Source organism: Nomascus leucogenys, chromosome 6 (genome assembly GCF_006542625.1).
Source record: "Nomascus leucogenys isolate Asia chromosome 6, Asia_NLE_v1, whole genome shotgun sequence".
Lineage (NCBI taxonomy): Eukaryota > Metazoa > Chordata > Mammalia > Primates > Hylobatidae > Nomascus > Nomascus leucogenys.
Window position 1 is genome coordinate 84,284,636 of NC_044386.1, and position 23,507 is coordinate 84,308,142.

Below are 23,507 nucleotides of genomic sequence, written 5' to 3' on the forward strand. Positions count from 1 at the left end.
CACAGCCTTTCCCAACCCCCACCTCCAAAGGTCATATTTTACAGCTCCTTGTGAGGAATTCACATGATGCCATGACCTTCACTATGAGAAAGCACAGGCTGTAAAAGGCCAGCCTGGCTCCCTGCTCCATGGTTAAATATTGATGATATTGGGCAATAGAGACCTGGAGGGGGCACACTACATATCCCCCTGCAGTGATGGAACCCACAGACCACAGGTCGTCTGCAGTCCATTCTCCTGCCTGTCCAGAGGATCCGGATGTTTTCTCTTTACTTGAGGCCAACACATAACAAAGAAAGCACTGAGCTGCTGGTGCTTTCGGATTGTGAAAGTCAGGTGGAGCCTGTTTGCACTCTAAGTCCACTCATTCAAGAGGTCAGTCACCCCGGAGTGATAGAGAAGGTTCCAGGCCTGGGTGTGTGCTAAGGCCAGAGCTACCAGATGGGTCCAGCTGCCAGAGGCTCTCCAGGCACTGTCCCCTAAGTGACAGCTGTTACTGCCTGGGAGAGCTCAAGTGTAAAGACTATCCTGTTGTCCCATAAAGAGGAGGAAAAGGAAGATACAGAAATCAGTGCTGCTCCCAACAGCAGATCAAGGCAGTCCTCAGGAACTCAGGATCCAGGGTGAGTGTCCTCATCTTGCCTTGGGGATGGGTGGCCCAAGTCTTTGGCAGAAGTCACAGTCCAGTGGCAGATGGTTAAGCCTTGTTTAAAATGCAGAGATCTCCCAGAGGGGCTTAAGGAGACAAGACAACTAAATGCAGTGTGACATCCTAAATGGGATCCTGGAACAAGAAAAGAACATTAAAGGCAAAACTAATAAAATGCAAATAAGGCATAAAGTTTAATTTAATCATGCAAATGACAATATGATGCTCACTTTAGAAGCAAACCGGATACGTGCTTTGATAGAAATATGTCTTTGGCCGGGCGCAGCGGCTCACGCCTGTAATTCCAGCACTTTTGGAGGCCGAGGCAGGCCGATCACCTGAGGTCAGGAGTTCGAGACCACCCCGGCTAACGTGGTGAAACCTCATCTCTACTAAAAATACAAAATTGGCCGGGTGCGGTGGCTCATGCCTGTAATCCCAGCACTTTGGGAGGCTGAGGCGGATGGATCACCTCAGGTCAGGAGTTCGAGAGTAGCCTGGCCAATGTGGTGAAACCCCGTCTCTACTAATAATACAAAAATTAGCTGGGTGTGGTGGCGGGCACCTATAATCCCAGCTACTCAGGAAGCTGAGGCAGGAGAATCACTTGAACCCAGGAGGCGGAGGTTGCAGTGAGCTGAGATGGTGCCATTACACTCCACCCTGGGCAACAAGAGTGAAACTCTGTCTCTAAATAAATAAATACAAAATTAGCTGGACATGGTGGTGGATGCCTATAATCACAGCTACTTGGGAGGCTGAGGCAGGAGAATCACTCGAACCTGGGAGGTGGAGGTTGCAGTGAGCTGAGATCATGCCATTGCACTGCAGCCTGGGCAAAAAGAGTGAAACTCTGTCTCAAAAAAAAGAAAGAAATATGTCGTTTGTTTCTGTGGCATCTAACATAGCTGAGGAGGGCTGACTCTCAGTTCTGGATTTGTATCCAGTTTGTCATTTTGATTTTTTGTTGGTTGGTATGTGTTTATTGTAACAATATTAAACATATTTTAAACATATTTTGGCCAGGCGCGGTGGCTCATGCCTGTATTCCCAGCATTTTGGGAGGACAAGGTGGGCAGATCGCTTGAACTCAGAAGTTCAAGGCCAGCCTGGGCAACATGATGAAACCCCGTCTCTACAAAAAATACAAAAATTAGCCGGGCGTGGTGGCACATGCCTGTTGTACCAGCTGCTCAGGAGGCTGAGGTGGGAGGATCGCTTGTGCCCAGGAGATGGAGGTTGCAGTGAGCCGAGATGGTGCCATTGCACTCCAGCCTGGGCGACAGAGCCAGACTCTGTCTCAAAAAACAAAAAACAAAAAAACACCACTCCACTGTGGACAATAGCTTACCCGCGTCTTTGTACACTGATCTGATTAGTTCCATTAATTAAATATCAAAAATTGGAATTCTTGTCTCAAAAGGTATAAGTACAATAAATACCTACATTTAAAAATGCATACAAAGGCTGGGTGCAGTGGCTCACACATTTAATCCCAGCACTTTGGGAGGCTGAGGTGGGCAGATCACCTGAGGTCTGGAGTTCGAGACCAGCCTGGCAAACATGGTGAAATCCCATCTCTACTAAAAAAACAAAAATTAGCCTGGTGTGGTGGCACATGCCTGTAGCCCCAGCTACTCAGGAGGCTGAGGCAAGAGAATTTCTTGAACCTGGGAGGCGGTGGTTGCAGTGAGCCGAGATCACACCATTACACTCCAGCCTGGGCAGCAAAAACAAAACTCCATCTCAAAAAAAAAAAAAAGCATATAAATAGACAAAATATACATATAAATATATATACACATTAAAAATGGAATTACATGTATTGTTCTCATCAAAGCAGTGTATACCCATAAGAAGCCACACAACACAGAAGTGGTCAACGTGAATGTCCCATGTGTCTAAATCTCATCCCACACCCTAGAAGAAGACTGTATTTGGTTTCTCAACTTCGACACTTTTCTCTGTGAGTTCAGTGGTTTGCATATGGGACAGTGGCCTGTGGCTGATGTTACTAATCAATCCAGGCACTCTTACATCTGCGACTGGATGGAATGTCAAAATCCTTCTTGGACAGTGCTCTGGACAGTCAGTTGGAGCTAGAACACAAAATCACATCTGTTGGCCATTCCTGTAACTTTGTCTTTCCATGATTTTAGATGGGTAGGTAGGCAGATAGATAGATAGACAGATAGATCGATAGATGATAGATAGATGGATGGATAGATAGATAGATAGATAGAATCTCCCTCAAATGAGTAAGTAGGCAGTGTGCATGTGAGTCCTTGAAAGTCTAAGAAAGGGCCAGGCAGGGTGGCTCAGGCCTATATTCCTAGCATTTTGGGAGGCTGAAGTGAATGGATTACCTGATGTCACGAGTTCAAGACCAGCTGGGAAACATGATGAAACCCCATCATTACTAAAAATACAAAAATTAGCCGGGCGTGGTGGCATGCACCTGTAGTCCCACTACTTGGGAGGCAGAGGCACAAACGAGAACCGCTTGAACCCAGGAGGCATAGGTTGCAGTGAGTTGAGACCACGTCACTGCACTCCAGCCTGGGCGACAGAGCAAGACTCTGTCTCAAAAAAAAAAAAAGAAAGAAAGAAAGAAAAAAGTCTAAGAAAGGTCTTTTTTTCTCCCTGACTTCCATCTCCACCTTGACATATGAATGATCCCTCACATATGAAAAGCTTAAGTCAGTATTGCATTCGTGTCAAAATATTTTCCCTTGCAATTTGTAGATATGCCTTTTTAGTTTTCTCAGAGCATTTAGTGCTAGAGGAAACTCTGATGTAAAGCTAGTCCTTTTGTTGATACTTCGATTTTCTGTCTGGCTGTTTGCCATCCAGTTGTTTTTGAATGCCCCTGGCTGAGCGTCCAAAGGCTACTTGGGGCTGAGATTGTTGAGCTCCTAAGGCAGTGACAGAGTGTGAGGGGACCTGAGAATGCTTCGATCCTCCCTGTACACTTTTTTTTCTTGGTGCCCTATAGCATGTTTTATAATTGATCTGTTCAAAACACTTCTCTTGTTTTATTTTAGTTATGTTTATCTCCATTCCTACTCCCTTCCTCCTCCTCCCCAAGACACAGCTTAATGTGTTTAATGTGTGTCCTTTTAAAAAAATGTGTTATTGGGCCGGGCGCAGTGGCTTACTCCTGTAATCCCAGTACTTTGGGAGGCCAAGGCGGGTGGATCACCTGAGGTCAAGAGTTCAAGACCAGCCTGGCCGACATGGTGAATCCCCATCTCTACTAAAAATACAAAAATTAGCGGGGCAGTAGTGACATGCGCCTGTAATTCCAGCTACTTAGGAGGCTGAGACAGGAGAATCGCTTGAACTCGGGAGGCGGAGGTTGCAGTGAGCAGAGATCGTGCCACTGCACTCCAGCCTGGGCGACAGAGTGAGATTCCGTCTCAAAAAAAGAAAAAAAAAAGCAAAAAAGCAAAATAACTTAACAATTTTAATATTGGCCTGAATAATATATGTTGTCAAAATTAATTTTACCTATTTCTTTTTGTTTTTTAAAGTATGGATGCTAGAAAATTTTATATTAAGTAGTAATAATGCAGTTAGTACAAGAAGACGTCAAAATGTCTGTTTTGAGATTGACTGAGGTTCAGTTTATTATTAATAGTTGGGATGGAAATAGGCCTACATGAAGTAAGGGATTTATCCAGAGAGCATGGATTCAGGTTCTTCCCTTGCAAATAACAGAAACCAATTCTGCTAACTTGTCCAAAAAAAAAAAGCTCTCGGGGTCGGGGCAGGGGGTGCCCTCTCAGCATCAGGAGCCCGCGGCTGCCTTTCCCTCCGGCACTTTTCCCTTTTCTCCGCTCCGTGTCGTAGGCGTGCCAATCCCCAGGAGAGAGGCGTGATAGGCCCAGCCTTTGACACGTGGGGAAACACAGGCCTGTGATTGACTACCGCATGACACTCAAGGGACACAGCGTGGGAGCGCTGTGGGCTCGTAGAAGCCAGGTGGGGACGCTGGACAGGCGAAGACCAGAGATGTCCTTTGCAAGGGCCCCAGAACCCGCCAGTGGCTCAGTCCTCCTCACTCCCAGAACAGTGCTCCTCCACACATGCGATGGCTTTTAATAAATATTTGAGTCACTCCCACTTCCACAGTCTCTGCCCTTCCAGGCTCCACGTGCTCCTGGGTTCGTTCGGGTCGTTTTGGTCCCATAACTTTGGGCTAGAGGAGATCTGGATTTGGGCACGGAGGGAGATCAAACTCGGGTGGGATATCCAGTCATGCTCTCTGCTTTGTTTCCAGGGGTCTTCACGGCTTCTCTGCCCAGGGGCCAGAACCGAGGAGGCCAGGAGGGCTGCTGGGGCAAAGGGGTCTAAGGACCTCGTTGCCAGCCGCACACGCCACCAGGAGAAGGGGCATGGAGCACAGTGAGGGGGCTCCCGGAGACCCAGCCGGTACTGTGGTGCCCCAGGAGCTGCTGGAAGAGATGCTTTGGTTTTTTCGTGTGGAAGATGGTAAGTGGTGAGAGATTGATGGCAGGGGTGGGGGTGTGCCCCTCAACACAGAACAGAGTTTGGCTGAAGGCCCTGACACTGTCGTCCCCTCCAGGTCAGGCGGCACATTTCCTCCAAGACAGGGAATCAGTCTGGGGTGTCTCAGTACCCAGAGGGGTCTGGCTGGACCGCCTCTTCCTTTTCTCAGGGTGTGGTCGCTTATTTATGCAGCCCTCCAATCATCACAACATTTATTAAGCTCCTACTCTGTACCAGACACTGTTCTCAGCACTGGGGTGACAATAGTGAATAAAACACAAAAATCTCTGCCTTCATGGAACGTACATTCTAGTGGGGATTAAAAATAAACAACTAAAACGCATAGTGCGTTGGTGATGAGTAATAAAAAGAAAAATTAAACAGAGAAAGAGAATAGGAAGTAGGCAGCAAGGGCAGTAATGTGGTCAAGGAAGGCCTCACTAAAAAGGTGACATTTTTATCATCAGGAAGGTGACTTGCAGGAAACTAAGGAAATAATTAGCTATGCAGATTATTTGGGGGAGGAACATTCCTGGAGGGAGGACAGCAAATGCAAGAGCTCTGAGGCTGGACCCTGCTTCATCTGGGTACAGCATGGATAAATCTTGAGTATCCACATTCAGTTTAGTCACTCTATGTATTATCTGTGGGCAGTTGCCATTCCTTCCACCCTCCTGCCTTCTTTCTTTCCTTTTTTTTTTTCTTTTTTTCTTTCTTCTTCTTCTTTTTTTTTTTTTTTGCCTTTTTTTTTTTTGAGGCAGGGTCACTCTGTTGCCCAGGCTGGAGTGCAGTGGTGCAATCTTGGCTCACTGCAAGCTCTGCCTCCTGGATTCAAGTGATTCTCATGCCTCAGCCTCCCGAGTAGCTGGGATTACAGTGTATGCCACCACACCCGGCTAATTTTTGTATTTTTAGTAGAGACAGGGTTTCACCATGTTGGCCAGGCTGGTCTTGAACTCCCGACCTCATGTGATCCACCTGACTGGGCTTCCCAAAGTGCTGGGATTATAGGTGTGAGCCACTAAGGCCAGCCTTCTTTCTTTTCCTTGTGCTCCGCAGGGCCAGCCCCTGGCAAAACTGAAGATTGTAAAGTTTATCTTGGCCCACCTGTCTCCTGCCCTCCGCAGGCCTCTGCCCTTCACCCCTGTTGCCCCACTATTATTTAACTGCAGTACTGTCTCCTCCATTAGATTAGGGCTTCTCCAGAGTAGAGACTGTGTCTTCCACCCTCCCACCTGTTAGACTGGGAGTGCCCCAGGGCAAGGGGATCATCTTTAATTAGGGTCTCCACGCAAAGGACAGTTGACGCTGTAAGCTGGGTCTGAGCCCAGGCCCCAGCTGTTAGTGGGCTTGAGAGGTGCCTGGCCATTCCTCAGGGCTCTGTCCTGTGTGTCCTTCCCCAGCATCTCCCTGGAATCATTCCATCCTTGCCCTGGCAGCTGTGGTGGTCATGATAAGCATGGTCCTCCTGGTAAGAAGCATCCAGGCAAGCAGGTGAGGAGCTGGTCCTGGGGGGATGGGGTGGTCTCTGAGGGGTAGAGGCCCTGCCTTCCCAGAGGGAAATCTAGAGAAGGGTCACTTAGGGATCATTGCTGTCCACTCTTTGGGACAGCAAAATTCAGCCTTCAGTGTCCTTCGAGAACCCAAAGCTGTTAAACAAACAAACAAACAAACAGCAACAGTCCTTGATTACCACCCCCTGGCCCTGGACAGGAAACAGCCATGACCTGGAGGAGTGTAGCCATTCAGAAGGGGAGCTTGCCCCTCTCACCCTATCAGCACACATGCACCTCAGCAAGGTCAACTCAGAGATGAGTGGCTGTCCACGGGTACAGCAGACCTGTTCCCCCTACGACCCAGCCAGAATCTCTAGGCAGACAGCTTACCACTGCTGGGTCCCTCCACTATGGCCAGGAAGTCTAGGGGTACCTTGAATAAAACCGATCTGCAGAGAGGACAGACGCGTGGGAGTTATTAAGGAAGTGGGCAGTGAGAGCCAATGAAGGTGGTTGGGGGAGGGGAGTGATGTGTACATGATGGGGTTTTAGAAACATGACTGGTGTTGTGCCTAGGTGGTTTGGAGAAGGAAACACCTAGAGGCAGAGAGATTAGTTAGAAATTTCCTGCAGTAGTGTGAGGCATGAGGTGTGTGGTGACAAGGACTTGTGCTAAGTAGGATGACAGTCCAAGGTCAGAGACAGTGTGGTTAGGTGAAAAGAACACAGGACTCAAGAGTCAGGAGGCTTAAGTGCACACACTAGCTATGTGCATCCTTGGCTTTTTTTGAGACAGTCTCTCTTGCCCAGGATGGAGTGCAGTGGCGCAATCTCGGCTCACTGCAACCTCTGCTTCCCAGGTTCAAGTGATTCTCCTGCTTCAGCCTCCCAAATAGCTGCAATTACAGGCACAACCACACCCAGCTAATTTTTGTATTTTTAGTAGAGATGGGGTTTTGCCATGTTGGCCAGACTGGTCTCAAACACCTGGCCTCAAGTGATCCACCTGCCTCAGCCTCCCAAAGTGCTGGGATTACAGGTGAGAACCACTGCACCTGGCCTCCTTGAACCACATTTCCTCACTTGGAAGGTGCAGGGGTGGCAATGATACTTGAGCTCACAGGTGACAGTAAGGATTCCTTGAGATGACACACGCACAAGCGTAAGCCATTTCTCTGTTGAAGGAATATCCAACCATTGCCGCTTCTCCTCCAGTAGCTCCCAAACTGCATATAGGATTTTCCCTAGACTCTTTAAGCCATTTGGGAGACCCAGTCCTGCCCCAACCACTCAGCCCCCTTGATTAACACTGTTCCCTGTCCCCCCAGAAAAGAAAAGATGCAGCCACCAGAAAAAGAAACTCCAGAAGTCCTGCATTTGCATGAGGCCAAGGATCACAATAGCTTAAACAACCTAACAGAGACTTTGCTCTCAGAAAAGCCAAACTTGGCCCAGGTGGAACTTGAGTTAAAAGAGAGAGATGTGCTGTCAGTTTTCCTTCCGGAGGTACCAGAAACTGAGAGCTAGTGAGGATTCAGAGAAGCCCCATCCTAAGCCAGGCACGTGATCTGGGCTCAGCTCAGTGGCCTGAAACCTCTCAGGTTTTACAGTCTCTCCCAAGCAGCCGCTTTTTTCTTTTTCTTTTTTTCTTAGCAGATACAATGAATGAACTGCAAGCAAACTAAAATTCTGTTATTAAAAAAAATCTTTTATTAAAATGCTCCTGGAAGTGAGCAGGTGGTATTGCATAGTTTGTTCAGATGGCAGTGGTACACACACACATACACACACAAGTGGCCTGGAGCAAAAGTGCAAAATCCGTAGCTGGCCTGTGGGTCAGGAAGCCTGGCTAGGACTCCAAGCATGTGGTCTTGAGTAGTTCACAGCCCCACTCTGACCTCAGCTCCTCCATGCACAGAATGAGGCCGAAGACTGGGTCAGAGATGCTGTTTGCAATCCAACAGTAGTCCTGAGACTGCTGAGAGGGGAAGGAGCAGGCTTCCAGGCCCAGAATCCCCTTCGCAATCCTTCCGCCCACCAGGACCCTCTCCTTTCCCTGCTTGTCTGCTATGAGTCTGTGCAAGACTTCCCTGGGACCTGGCATGTGGTAAACAAATCAGACAACTACCACACTGCCTGCCTTGGAGAGCCTTTTCTTGCTAACGGTGGGATCTCAAAGGTATGTCCTGATCCCATGTCTGAGCCATGGTGTCCTGGTATAAGCTGCGGTGACACCACCAAATAACATATGCAAAATTTTGCTTTATTAACCCAAAATGCTTTAGGTTCTAAAGTGGGCTTTGAACACTCAGACTCATTTCTGAGGGTCCTGGGTCCTGCCAAACCAGACGACAATCGGGTATACTGTGTTTCCACCTGTAAGGGGGCAGGCCCTGTAGCCCCTGGATGGGTCTGATGCTGCTGTGGGCTCCCTGGAGCCCTGGGTAACTCACTGGAGTGACAACTTTCTTCTGTAGCCTGGATCATTAAACTTGAGAGAGCTGGTGCTGAGGTTCTTTGGGCAGAGTCCTTAACAGTGGGAAAACACAGGGGGAATCTGTCTGCTGGTGAAAGAACTCTGGGGCTCCTTACATTGGACAACCCACAGTCCCTCCCTTTTATCCTCAATGAGATGCCAAGTGTTGGAAATACCCCTTCCTGGGGCTTCTGTCCATTGGATTATTTTAACTAGATTTTCCTTGGATAAACTGTGGGGTTTGTAGCCTGGGCCTTCTGTGAAGTCAGCAGATGACAGAAGGGCCAGGCTCTGGCCTCTGAAACTGCAGCCGCTCTGCCTTTCCCATCCACCAGGTGGCACAAGGACCCCAGGGCTGTCATTCCGCAGGCTGTTCTCGGGCCTGACATTGACAGAGCTATCCACCCAGACCGTCCACTAAGGCCACAGCTGGCCCAACTGTAGCTGGAGCAGGAAGGGCTGATGGCAGCAGGATAGACACTGCAATTTCTTCCTACTTAAGGCTGACCCCAGGTCTCTGGGTTGTCACAGTGGCTGTTTCCCTCCAGGGCCACAGACACGGTGGTTACCATGAAGACCAAGGCCTGGAGGGAACAGAAGCAGCATCCCTGCCTGCCACTCCAGCTCACACAGTGAACTGAGTGTAGGGACACTGCTTGGTGCTGGAGGCGGGGTCTGCTGTCCATCAGAGGGAAAGGCCGGTGGTGAGAAGCCAGCCCCTTTCCCGCTGCAGTCCTGTCCAGCCACCAAGCCTAGGCTTCCTGGGGAGGGGCCCTCAGAAGATCTTGAAGCCCTTCAGGAGGGTCAGGGTAGGCGCCTTGCGCTTGCTCTGGGCCCGGGATGACTTCACGGTGACCAGCTTGGCCTGGGCCACGGTGGGCACCTCCTTCAGGCTGACAGTGGAGAGCGTGTTGAAGGTGCAGCTGGCCAGCCCATGCCGGGCGGTGAGCGGGGCCTGGTGGGGCAGGGCCCTCTCCTCAGAGATGAAGAGGGGCCGGGTCAGGGGGCTCTTCTCCAGCTTCCGCCGTGCCTCTCGCACTGCCTCATGGAAGACATGCTGCACGTGCTCAAAGTCCAGACAGGCAGAGACCTCGAAAAACAGGCACCCAAACCTGCCTGCCAAAGCCACACCCTCTGCCTTGGTGACTTGCCTGGTGAGGAAGCAGGGTGACGCAGGGAGTTAGGAGCAGGCTGTGCCGAGTCAGGCAGACCAGCTCCTACACCCAGCGCCCCATGGACTAGCTGGGTGGCCTGGGGTCATCTTCACCTCTCTGAGTCTCAGTGTTCTCATCAGTACAATGGGTTACTGACCTCTGCCTCTCAGGGTTGTTAGGATTACAAAAGACAATTTGTTTCAAGTGCCTAGCACAGTACCTGGCACAGTCAGTGCTCAATAAATGGTAGCTGATGTCACCCAAGCCAGAATTTTGGGATGAGGATGAGGGTAAGAAGCTACTCCAAATCCCCTATGCTAGACCCTGCCTGTGGCTGGAGGAAGCAGGGCCATTCCCAGCCCCATCTCTTCTCTACCCCAATATGGGTCCCTGGGGCAGGAAACGGGCCACCCACAGCTCTGGCTTGTGGGATCAGCTCTAGAGAGAAGCAGTCATTTGGACTGAAGGGTTAGACCACAGAGGTGACTCCAGAAGCCTGTGGTTGGCAGAGTTCTCAGGGCTCCTGGGGTGTTCTGTCTGCCTCTCCAGGGCAGAAGCAGGAGAGGGCAGGGGTGACAACATTTCATGGTGAGGAGGGCAAAAGGAGAGAGGGGGCAACACCTATTCTGGCTTGGTCCTACACCACCTCCCGTGAAGGGAGGATAGAATGTCCGGAACTTGGGAAGGTCCTGGAGGCTTCTGACCTGAAAGCCACGGGAATCGAGGCGGGAAGAAAAAGAAGACTGGCTCTTGCGTAGGTCGGATGTCTAGAAGAAGGAAGAGATTGGGGGGTCCCTGAGGTCTTGGGGCCGAGATTCCACTGGCTGGATCTTCCTGACCTACTGCTGAGCTGTCCCACTGCCCATTCCCGAGGACAATAGTACAGCCACTAGATGAGAGGAGGCACTCGAGTGGGCCATGGTGGGAAAAGTTTCTGAGCCCAAGGCTGACCTGGCAGGAGCAGGGGCTGAGAGTGGGCTAGCTGCCCAGAGTGCCACTCCATGGTGGGGGGGCGGTCTCAGAGACAGTGAGTAACTAGGACAAAAAGTCAGAGGCATCGAATCTATTCCACACCCAGGGCTGGTGTTCTGCCAGTAAGCTCACCACTTCCTGAGGAACCCTTTTGGAAAGAACACTTGCTATTATTTGCTTTTATGATGAGCTTGAATCTGCAACTTTGTCATTGTGGGGGCTTGAATAATGAATTTTCACAAACACAAACCCCATGTGTGCGTGCATGTGTGTGAGTGGGTGACAGAGGCACAGAACATTGTCCTTTTTCTTATTTTGTTGCATCCTAGGGAAAATTTCATCAGTGGCTTGGGAAGCATCAACCTAACCCACATTTTACCCTTTTAACAGTGAGACAGTCGTGGGAGACAATGGCCAATGCTCAGCTAAAAGTCAGACTTCCTGTGCTTCCCAGAATCCTAATCTACTAAACTCGGGACTTGATCGAAGAATGAAATAGGAATACATTGTCCTGAGTTGTTTTTAGGGAACAGATGGGTGCAGCTTCATTTGAGCATGTATTCTTTGTTATTTGCTCCCAAACCATTTTAGACAATCCCTTTGGCAAAGATTGGGGTCAAAAGAGTGATCTGTAGCTTTTTTTCCCTGTACTGAAAACTGGCCTACTCACAATCCAGTCTTCTGACCCCTAAGAGGGTCTGCGATTCCTCAAAGACTACCTTCAGCAGCTTTCAGGTCACATGACTTCCCTCATTCCCTGAGACACAATTTGCCTAGGTCTGAGGGCTTGGCCACCTTTGAAGGCCTCTCACCATAGTCCGCCTTCACGGTCCCACACCTCTCTTTTTCCCACTGCCCATCTGACCCGTGCTAAACAAAGGGTCCCCTCCTTGCTAACACCAGTCAATGTGCCCTTGGGGCCTAGGGAAGCAGGACTGACCAACCGTGAACAGGGAGGGATGAGTGGCTGGTGGAAGGGGCTATCCCTTGCAGGTAGACTGGCCACAGAGGACAAGGTCAGTGCTGGAGAAATCCAGTGGCATTACTCAAGTTCAGGCATCACAGTGTCAAATGCTTCAGGGCCAGGCAGGCAACTTGAATGCATGGAGAGGGTGGAGGTAAACTACGGGGAGTGGCGAGGCCTGGGGTCGGCTGGAGAGAGCGTGCCCCACCTCGAAGCATTCCAGTTCTAGGTCTTTTAAGACACTATGCCAGCCAAGCAAAATATGGCTGCAGTATTCTTCAGTAATGCGTCCTCTGGCCCAGTCTCTGACCTCTGATTCGAGTCCAACCCTTTCTAAGAGAACCTGCCCTCAGCCCAGCCAACTGTGGGAGTGAGTGTGGGAGGGTGGGTCTGGGTGAGGCAAGAGCCGGTTGGACCAGAGCAGACACCTGACCAAGGAGCCCATCAGAGCCTCTCTCCTTAGAATTGGAATTGGGCATTAGACCAGTCAGCTGCTGGGAGTGGGACAAGAAGGTCAGATAGACTCAGGCAAGAAGGGTGAGTCCAGGAGAATTCACAGAGACCCAAGAGGGTGGAAGGAGTGGCCACTCTTCTGACTTTCAGGGTGCAGCCCCTGTGTGACCCAGAAACCTTTTCCTTCAAGTCCTTGGCTGCCTGGAAGACCAACATCTACCATACCCTTATAAAATAATCCCTTTGGCCGGGCGCGGTGGCTCACGCCTATAATCCCACACTTTGGGAGGCCGAGGCAGGTGGATCACGAGTTCAGGAGTTCAAGACCAGCCTGGCCAACAAGGCGAAACCCCGTCTCTACTAAAAACACAAAAATTAGCCGGGCTTAGTGGCAGGCACCTGTAATCCCAGCTACTGGGAAGGCTGAGGCAGGAGAATCACTTGAACCCAGGAGGTGGAGGTCGCAGTGAGCCAAGATGGTGCCATTGCACTCCAGCCTGGGTGACAGAGTGAGACTCCGTCTCAGAAAACAAACACACAAACAAACAAACAAACATATAGTCCCTTCTACCTCAATTCAAGGGGATGACTGTTCTTAGCAGCCCACTAATCCCTGAAGATGCCACCTGCCCTTACAAGTGAAGAAAGCGAGCTCTGGAGACAAGGGCCAAGCAGGCTGTGCTCACCTGTACTGAGCCATGTCCAGCTTGTTGCCCAGCAGCAGGGCAGGGACGCTGCGCTGTGTCTCCTTCGCGTGCAAGGCAAGCAGCTCCAGGTAGCTGCTGCTGCTATCAAAGCTCTGGCGGCTGTCGACGCTGTACACCACCAGGAAGGCATGGGCCCAGTTCAGGTAGCGCTCGCAGTTCCTGGGGGTGTCCTGGGGTGAAGGAGAGAAGCCCCGCCGGGGGGCAGAGGAGGTTGAGGTAAAGGCCTTCACCTGAGCCGCCCAATCCCACCTCCCCACTCCCCGGTCTTTGTATATTGTTTCTCAGCAGAGCCCTTTCAAAGGGGCACTTGAGTGTGGATTTGGCTTGGTGTGAAAGGAGACATTGTCTCATGAACCTCCCTCCCACCACCCAGCCAGAGACTTGGAGACCTTGGCCCCTTGGGCCCAGAGCCAAAGACTCTGGCATGGTCCCTACAGAGACCTGGCTGTCCCTGGGCACCGCTGGTTTTGGGTTGAGTTCATGCTGCCCCTTTGGCTTCTGAGAGTAACTGGCATCCAGCCTTGGCAGGGGGTGGTGAAGACATGGGGGGAGACTTGTGTGTGGGAGAGACCTGGGCTGAGGGGCTCTCACCAGGAGCATCTGTGTAAACAGGTGTGCACCTGTCTCCTTGTGTGCACAGGCACAGAACCCCACAGCACAGGATCTCGGAGTGGATGCCAGCAACCATCATGTCTCTCCAGGCCCCGTCCCATCCTTCTCATTTGGCAAAGGAAGGATTCAGACCCAGAGAGGTCAAGTGCCTCATTCAGGGTTGTACAGCAAACTTGAGCTTAAAAGGCATCTAAATGCCTATCTGAGGCCCTGCACTCTGGGCCAGGACTTCTCAGGAGGCTACACTGACTCGCAGCAGTGCATAGGTAATGGAGGTAATGTTACCAGGTCTGCAGTGTCCATGACCCTCAGGTGGACAGGCTGGTGGTCCACAGTCTCCTCGGAGCTGTAGGTGTCCTCTACAACACAGATGGTTAGCCAGGTCAGACACAGTGCCTTGGGTGTAAGTTTGAGCTTCCCTCTGTGCTAGACCACTGTGTGGCCTTGGGGGACCTTAGGAGCTGCTCTTGGGCTAGGACCACTGGAAAGTCCTTGGTTCTCACCCACATGGAGGCTACAGGCAAGGAGATGCTGCTCCACCTGCAGGGCTCAGCATCAGTGGTCACTCACAGACCACACCTTAGGGGTGGGTCTGTGTTCTGGACCCACACACAAAACCAGCAGGATAGAGTCGAGTGTGTGGCCCCTAGATCCTGTTAGCAGCACAGGCTGGCTCAGGAGCAGCACTGCTAGCCCCTCTATCCCAGAACCCCAGGCTTTCCCACTATCTTCCCCCCGACCATCCTCCTGTCCCCAGTGGGAGAAGAGACAAGGGAAGAGAGAAGTACACGATATGATGGAAGGATGGCAGTCAGACCCCCTTTGAAGTTCCGAGAAGGTTTTACAAATAATCTTTGTCAACATGACAGCAGGGGAGTCTAGTGTAGTCAGAAGTTTTCAGTTGGAGAATGTGGTATTAAACCCAATGTCAGCTGCTTTTTAGCTTTGTGACTTGGCCAAATCACTTCAGCTCTCTGAGGCTGTTTCCTCATTTTAAAATGGGAACACTATGATAACATTGCTAACAGTTTCCAAGCCTTTCCTTTGTCCCAGGCGCTGTGCTAAGTGCTTGATATTATCTCATTTAACGGTCCCATCTCCCAGGGCTCTGTAAGAACTGGATGCCCCCCTGCTCCCAGGCATGGGGCCTGGCTCACCATACATGCCTGGTGAGGGCAGTGGGAACCATGGTGTTCCAAAGTTAATGGGGCAGGATCACATTCCCAGGTGATTTTTTAACTTTGAAATAACTTTAGACTGACATAGAAGTTGTAAAATAGTACAGAGTTCCTGTATACTCTTCACCCAGCTTCCCCCAATGTCATCACCTTACACAACCATAGCCCAATGATCAAAAAGAAATTTACACTGATACCATACTATGAACCAAACTAGTGACCTTATTTGAATTTCTCGAGTTGTTACTTTTTATATATATATGGTTCTCATGATCTCAAATCTGAGAAAGCAGCAGAGGACCTTGTGGCCATGTTGGCAGTCATTCTCCCCACCCCCAATCTGTGCCTGTGTCATTGGCCCACATGTGTGAGTGCACTTGGTTATCACCTTTCCCTAGGTGTCCCCTGCCCCTAGTGACCCTAAAGAAGACACCTTTTGGCAGAATTGGGATGGTCTCTGCCTTCCTGGCAGCATCCACTGTGAGAGGGCATGCCCCCAACCCTGGCTGAATTTAGTCAAACACTTCTCTCTGAGGGCCACTGGCAGCCAAGCTGGCCTGGACACACTCCAGGTCCACTAGCATCCAGCATGAATCACAGACAGCTTCTTGTCCCCAGCCTGCTTTGGGGACTTGGATAAATAGCTGCTCTTATGCAAAGACAAAAAAAAATCTAATGGAAACTATGTTCCAAATGTTTAACTATATTTGGTCCAAGAAGAGCTGCCCCTAGATGCTTACATCTCTTTCAGATCTGTCTTTATTTTCCAGTCAAAGATGTCAGATGCACCCCCTTTTAGGGGTTGCCCCCAAAGGGCGCAGTGTCCTGCCCAGCCCAGTGAAAGGCGCTAGCCCAATCTTGGTCTCCTGCCCACAGCATGACAGCCTTTCAAGGTTGCTGTTAGCTCCATTGTAGAGAGATGGCAAGGTGAGGCCCAGAGAAGGGATCTCACCCAAGGCCACACAGCACCTAATCAGCAGAAGGAACTTGAACTTAGGGCTTCTAGGCTGGGCTGTGTTCACAATGGGACCCCCTCACCCCGTGACTGCTCAGTGAATCAGCCCACCCTCCAGCTCTGTCTGGGCAGAGTACAAGGGAATACCAGAGTCACCCAGTCTGGCGGGGATGTGGAACACGCCTGCATGAGCTGGAAGAAGCCTTGGAGCTCATACTGTCCAGCCTCCCTTTACAGAAGAGGTGACAGGCCTCAGGGGCTGGGGCAGGAGTGAGGGGCTCCTTTCCCAGTCACAGTAATGTCCAGACTTCCTATCACCAAGTCCCTGCCTCAGAGTACTCTGGTGTCCTTAAATATATGGGTTTCCTAACACCTGGTTGTAATTAATATTCTGTGGACTTTTGGGTGGAGAGAAGAGTCATTTCCCAAAGTTTTGAATTTGCCGATGTTTTCCTCTCATTTACGGTAATAATTTTTTAAATGGCACCACAGAAGCTCACGTCAGAGTGTATATAGGGTGCTGCCTCAGAAATGGTGCCTATGTCAGGCTGGGTGTGGTGGCTCACACCTGTAATCCCAGCACTTTGGGAGGCTGAGGTGGGCGGATCACAAGGTCAGGAGTTCAAGACCATCCTGCTGAACATGGTGAAACGCCGTCTCTACTAAAAATACAAAAAAATTAGCCGGGCGTGGTGGCAGGCACCTGTAGTCCCAGCTACTCGGGAGGCTGAGGCAGGAGAATGGTGTGAACCCAGGAGGTGGAGCTTGCAGTGAGCCGAGATCACGCCACTGCACTCCAGCCTGGGTGACCAAAAAAAAAGAAAAAAGAAATGGTGCCTATGTCCTCGCTGGATGAGGAGGGAGGGCAAGAGGAGTGAGAAGCTGACATTCTTCCCTGGCTAAGCCAGATGAGGCACCCTCAGCCCTTCTGGGAGAGAAGAATATTCTCCTGGAGACGCCTGCCCCCTCCTGCGAGGCTCAGCACAGGCAAAGCCCTTCCACAGACACTGAATCTCTCAGCTCCTACCAGCTCTAACAGCCACACCCCAGAACACGGTGCAACTCTTACACAGCCAGAGCACAGGCCATTGGTCCCATCTTCCAGATGGGGAAACCGCAGCTCAGAGGGCCCCGTACCACACAGGCCTCTGACTCCAGGCCCTCTATGACATGAGGCTGCTCCTAGCGGAGAGCAACTGGAGCCACGCCTCGTCTTCCTTTGTGCCTGAGGGTCTCCATAATCTTAAGGCAAATCACTGAGCCCTCTCTTCCTCCATTTCTCCACCTATAAAATGAGGATCGTGATAGGAGCTCTTCTTTAAAGGGTAATCCTAAAACCAAAATTTACGCCCCTCATCTACACTGAGGCTAGTACTGTGCTACCTGCTGGAAGCGGGAATGAATCTCCACCCTCAAGGCTCACCAAATGAGCTCAGGCTCTCAGAAGACCTAGGAAGGGCGTAGAGAGTTGTTCTACCAGCATTGCTGATGGCTAGCTCCCCACTGGAATGTGGAGACCTTTATCCACAGAAGGAAACGTTCTCATCTCAGTCTCTGCTGCTGCTGGAAACAACAATGGGACAGTGGCCGGAATGTTTAGGCCCTTCCCAGCAGAACCTTCGAGGAGTGGCACTGGCCTCCCAGAGAGTCTGAGGGGAGAATGTCTGGTTGGCTCTCTGACACGTGGGCTGTCAGTGTAGTGTCAGAGACCACAGGCCGGGGGGACTGACCATTGTGGGGCTGCCCACTTCCCAGACAGTCTGCCCACGCATTCCACTACCAGGTCAGAACTCCAAAATTACTCAATCAGGAGGCTCAAACCACCACCCTAATAGGCTCATCCGGTGGGACCCTGTGACAGTATGGATTGGAAGGCAGGGAGGAAGACAGACTGGAGGTGAGTTGCCAGGAAAAATACAAGATGCCCAGTTAAATCTGAATTTCAAACAAAAAAGGAATAATTTTTAGTATAAGCATGACCCATGCAATACTTGAATTAGGCCGGATATGTCTTTTGAGGCCCTGTCCTTGGGAATTCCCCTTGTCCTTTCCCAGACACCGTGTCTGCTTGTGTGCCTTTCCTTCCTGTCCTCCCACCTCACCTCTGTCCTCAGTTTCTCCACCCCATCTCTATTCCACGCTCTGGCCTCTTCCAACACCTCGCCGACCAGCACACCATTGCATCCTGTGTCCTCCTCTCTCTGGAGCTGACCTCTGCTAATCAAAGGGCCTCATCTGGGTGACCTTGGCCCAGAATCCTTAGTTCCTTGGGCCTGTTTCCTCCACCGTAGCACTGAAGGGCTGTGCCAAGGCACCGGGGGTCAAGCAGAGCTTCGAGGAACAAATCTCTTAGGGACTGTCACCATGTCACCTGCCCTGCATCCCTGACTTACCCATGGGAACCCTTTTGCTCTCTCTGTTTGACACCCTGAGGTTCTGTTTAAAATTTGGAAGAAGGGATTCTGCTACCTAAGGAAAAGCTTTTTTAAACCAGGGGACTAAATAGTCCTGATGTCTCTGCCTGCTGCAACACTGGGATTTGGTGCTGGATTCCAGCCTGAACTAAGGGGCTGGGCACCACTAGGGGTAAGGAGCTCTCCCCTCCAGGTGCGGCAGGAGCACTGTATCAGGGGCCTGCTGCAGGGAGCGCAGGGGGTTTCCACTGTGTCACAGAGCCTTAGGCTTCTTTGGAGGGCTCTCAGGGGCCCCATGAATGCTTTATTTGATTTTTATGAATGGGGAAAATAATCCAAAACAGCAACACCCATTTTCTAAAGGCTAATATCATCCAGACAGCTTATGGCTCTCAGTGAACAGTTTACAATAGACAAATGTTATACATGTGAGCTTTAAGCAACATTTATACTAATAAAATCCTGCTTTGATTTGTTTTAGAAGGGAATCTAAGCCACTGTGTATGGGAAGCCATTTGAGGAGGAAGGAAAAGCAAAAATGCATTGAGTGCCTACTGTGGGTCAAGTACTAGGCTAGATCTTTTACATGTGTTATTTCTTTAATCCTCACAGCAATTCTCTAAGTATTTTTTAATGCCCATTTTACAGATGAGGAAACAGTAGCTCAGAGAGGTTAGCTGACTGGCTCAAGGTTGCCAATAAGGAGCAGAGCCAGGTAGGATTCAAACCTAGCTCTGACTGACACTGAAACATTCCTTTTTCCAATATACCATGATGCAGCGATGAAAACAAGAGTTGTTTTCTCATATGGTTAAAAAACTGGTTCAGAAGCCAGCACCACTAGAGAATTTCTCGAATGTCCTGCCCAGCTTTTCTGGAAGAGAACACTGAGTGACCATCTTGAAGAATAATACCTATTTGGTTTTGAGTTTGTTTTTTTTTTTAAACAGAGTCTCTCTCTGTCGCCCAGGCTGCAGTGCAGTGGCACGATCGCACAATCTTGGCTCACTGCAACCTCTGCCTCCCGGGTTCAAGCAGTTCTCCTGCCTCAGCCTCCCTAGAAGCCGGGATTACAGGCACACACCACTACGCCCAGCTAATTTTTGTATTTTTAGTAGAGACGGAGTTTCACCATGTTGGCCAGGCTGGTCATTAACTCCTGACCTCAGGTGATCCACCCGCCTCGGCCTCCCAAAGTGCTGAGATTACGGGCATGAGCCACCACACCTGGCCCAAGAATAATACCTGTTTGGATGTGGATGTCTTGCTATGTTTATTTTTTATTTTTTTAAGTTTCTTCACACCTCATATTTTAGGGTAAATCAGCCTCTCTTAGTTCTGTGAATTAGGCCACCCCCCAGTTGTCTGGGATGGGCTGTGGAAGGGGTATTTCTGACACTTTAAACATTTTCCCCCATGGGCTGGGTCATCCTGGCGGCTTCTCTCTTCTGTCCCCAGACATGCAGTCCTGGTCAGTGCCCACCCACGGGGTAGGTCCCAGGGGAGCACTCCAGGTGGGGCGCAGGCAGCAGAAGGTACGGGGAGTAGTTTCTTACCCAAGTTGGGGTCATATTCACTGATAAACCTCTTGGTCAGAAACTTCACGGTCAGGGCTGCAAGAAGCAGAAAGAAGTTGGCTCCATCTCCGCGGCCAAATCTAGCCGCTGGCCCCTCGTTTTAGGGAGGCCTTATCTAACCCCTGTGATCCCCGGCTGACACCAAGCTCAGCTCTCCCAGAGAACGAAGCTAGGGAACTGAGGAATTGGTTTGAGAGGCTCAGAAGGAAACCAGAACTATGGGGAGCCAAGTGCCTCTAATTGCACCCTGGGAATTTTTTTTAATGGCAAGGAAAGCAATGAGTGGCGAGCCTAAGGGGTGTTTGTGAAGGTATGAACTCAGGGGTCAGGACCCATGCCACCATTACCCTAGAGTCAGCCTAGTGAAACCTCAACTGAAGGGAGGTGTCGCCCACCCCGGACAAGTCACAGAGATTCTGAAGTGTGGGGCTATTTATTCTAGGCTTTGGCTACAAGCCAAAAACACAGGACAAGCAGAGTTGATTGCAGTGGTTGATCTTTGGAAAGGGTATAAATCCCCAAGCGCCTGGGCTTTCCAGTTAAGGTCCAGGTGAGGTCTGTGTCCCGAAGAAACACATTCTGGTCCTGGTCTCCCACATCGCAAGTCTTGGCTTTCTCTGGGGCCTCTACACTCATCACGGGTATCTCGGCAGGATGTAAAACTCAAGAATTAAGCTCTCTTTGGTTCAGAGTGTAGCCACATAAAGCAAGGACCAGCCAACTACTATACTGGACCCTCAAAAAGTAATGTTCACTACTGCTTGTTTGGAAAGAAAGAAAAGAGAGTAGAGAAGAGAGAGAAGAAAAGAAAGAAAGAGAAAGAAAGAAGAGAGAGAAAGGAAGAAAGAAAAAGAAAAGAAAGAGGAAGAGAGGGATGGGAGGGATGGAGGGAGGGAAAAGAGAAAGAGAAAAAGGTAGGAAGAAAAGAGAAAGAAACAAAGAGAAAGAAAGAAAGAAAAGTAATGTGATGCCTGTAATTCCAGTGCTTTGGGATTGAGACCAGCCTGGGCAATGCAGTGAGACTGTATCTCTAAAAAAATTGAAAAATTAACCAGGCATGCTGGCATGCCTGTAGTCCTAGCTACTCAGGAGGCTGAGAGGGAAGATCGCTTGAGCCCAGGAGTTTGAGGCTATAGTGAGTCATGATCACACCACTGTACTCCAGCCTGAGTGACAGAGACACTGTCTTCAAAAAAAAAAAAGTGACATTGTGAATAAAATCCTTAAAATTCTTTCCTAGGATTCCTAACAGTGTCAGTTTACAAACGAATACCCAGGGAATACATATTTTAAAAGTTAAATTCTTTCTTTTATGTAGTCACTGGCTAAACGGTACCAGTTACAGAGCTACGGATAACAATCTGATTTTCAAAGGGCAAATCTTTCAAAGGAAGAGGGTAATCCCTTCTGTAGGAAAACAGATTCAGAGTCCCCTCACTGGGGGTGGGGCTGGCTTCAAAATCAGAGAGTAGGCCCCCAGTGAGTCTCACAGAACACTCTGGGGAGGAAACCCACAGCCAGCTGAGCTTGGGTTGGCCATCACTAATGGCTAAAACTGGAAAAACAGCCAATGGAGGACCCCCTCTGCCCTCCCTCCTTCAGCCAGCCAGGAGTAGCATAGTTCAGTGTTGACACAAATTATCTTAATGGAAGCCCAAGATCTTGGCTCATCAAGGACAATCCCATGCACCTGGAACCATAACCCAATGTGTTTCCAGAAAGTTGAGAGGGGTCTGGCTTGAAACAAACACATTTGATAAGAATGCACAACTTGTCCCAGAATCCCAGGGAATCGGGGTGGGAGTGGGGGAGTGGACCTTCCCTGAAAAATCTCAACAGCTAGTGACTTCACCAGCTCCCTTCTACGGGGAGGGGGTGTGGAGGGGGAAGAGTTGGACGGGAAGTCTTCCCCCAAGCCTAATCAGGGAGTAGCAAGGCTGCGACTAAGCTCAAAGAGGCGCCTTGGGTTGGGGGGATCAGTGCCCAACAGGTCCCTTTGGAGCCAGTCGCCAAGACTGACTGCTGGCCCCAGGGTAGGTCATAGGGGTAGGGGTTGGAAGGTTGGTGGCAGGGGAGACCGACCAGTAAAGGACTCCGAGACACAGAGTAAGAGAGAGGGGAGAGACAGCAGAGGTCACTGATACGGAGGACAGAGACAGTGGGAAGACACAAAGGGAAGAGGCAGGCAGGGAACAGAAGACAGAGATGGTGGAACTGAGTACAAAGCCGAGAGAAGAGAAAGCCCGGCAACAGGGAAACTGAGGCAAAGAAAATCACGGTGTCTTGTGCGACCCTCCTGGGTGAAGGAAGCTCCCCCAAGCCAGTGGAAGAACCTGCCCCCAAGAGCACGGCGCACTGTCCCCCCACCCACGCCCAGCTCCGCACCTGGCGGCTCAGGTTCCCCCCGCGCCACTCACCAGACTTGCCAGCCCCGCGGCGCCCCAAGATGGCCAGGTTGACCTCGAGGGGCGCGCTCTGAGGCCCGCTGCCCGCGCGGGGTTTTCCAAACACCGAGGACATGGCGACGCCCTGGACGGCCACGCAGGTCTGCGGCCGGTGGGCCACGCGCAATGCGCCCGCCCGTCGGGGCCCAGGGGAGCGGGATGCAGGCTTCCCTGGAGCGCGCGGCCCCGGACCCGTCGGCGTCCGCGCCCTCGGCCCCGCGTCCAGCGGGCTGCCACCCCGCGGGGAGGAGGGGCCGGTGGAGCCTGGCGGGCGGGGCCACCCCAAGCACCACCAAACTCCTTGTAAGGGCTGCGGAGCCCCCCGCGGGGCGCGCTCAGCCGGCTCCTGGAGCAGGGAGGGAGCTCCTGCCGGCCGCGCCCCCTCCGCCGGGCTGGGCCTCTAGGACCCGGCCCGTCACCCTCCCGAGCGCCCCCAGACCTGGCCGGGAAGGAGCAGAGAGAGGGAGCCCCAGGGCTAGGGGGAGAGGGGGAAGGATGTTTGCACTCTTCCCTGAACCTCCCACTCAATCTCTTTTCACCAGCAAGAAAATCCACTCCTCCCTTTGTTCTACCAAGCCAGCCCCGCCTCCTCCTCCAGGAAGCTTCCTGGGTTCAATTCCAAGCCTTGCCCTTTCTTTAGCTCAGCCTTGGCACTCTATATCCCCAGTCACATTATTCTGCCCTTTGCTGTGGAGACTCCAGAGGCCTCACTGCAGAACCCATTCGGAACCCAGGCTTCTGAGAGAGGGCCGGGGCGGAGAGAACCCCTTACTAAGATTTCAGGGCCAATATGGGTTCAGCTTCAAGAAACCTAATCCATTCTGAATTACTGTCTCTCCCTAATGGGAGCTAATGAGTTGCATGTGTTTGTGGCTTGTTGTGTAAATGGAGTGTTTGTTCTAAAACCTGGCACCGCCTCTTGCCTACAGCAATTCTGGGATTGG

At 51.0% G+C, this 23,507-nt stretch overlaps 2 protein-coding genes across 2 annotated transcripts; one reads left to right on the forward strand and one right to left on the reverse strand.

The window, feature by feature from the left end:
* Positions 1-285: 285 nt before the first annotated feature.
* SLC51B (solute carrier family 51 beta subunit) lies at positions 286-8,405 on the forward strand. The gene is made up of 4 exons (XM_003267105.3): positions 286-623; positions 4,932-5,143; positions 6,565-6,655; positions 7,986-8,405. The coding sequence occupies exons 2-4, from the start codon at positions 5,047-5,049 to the stop codon at positions 8,182-8,184; spliced, it is 387 nt and encodes a 128-aa protein (XP_003267153.1). The 5' UTR covers positions 286-623; positions 4,932-5,046; the 3' UTR covers positions 8,185-8,405.
* RASL12 (RAS like family 12) lies at positions 8,345-23,090 on the reverse strand. The gene is made up of 5 exons (XM_030814565.1): positions 22,537-23,090; positions 20,099-20,155; positions 14,281-14,354; positions 13,363-13,553; positions 8,345-10,284 (listed from the first exon to the last, which is right to left on the reverse strand). The coding sequence occupies exons 1-5, from the start codon at positions 22,637-22,639 to the stop codon at positions 9,909-9,911; spliced, it is 801 nt and encodes a 266-aa protein (XP_030670425.1). The 5' UTR covers positions 22,640-23,090; the 3' UTR covers positions 8,345-9,908.
* Positions 23,091-23,507: the final 417 nt, after the last annotated feature.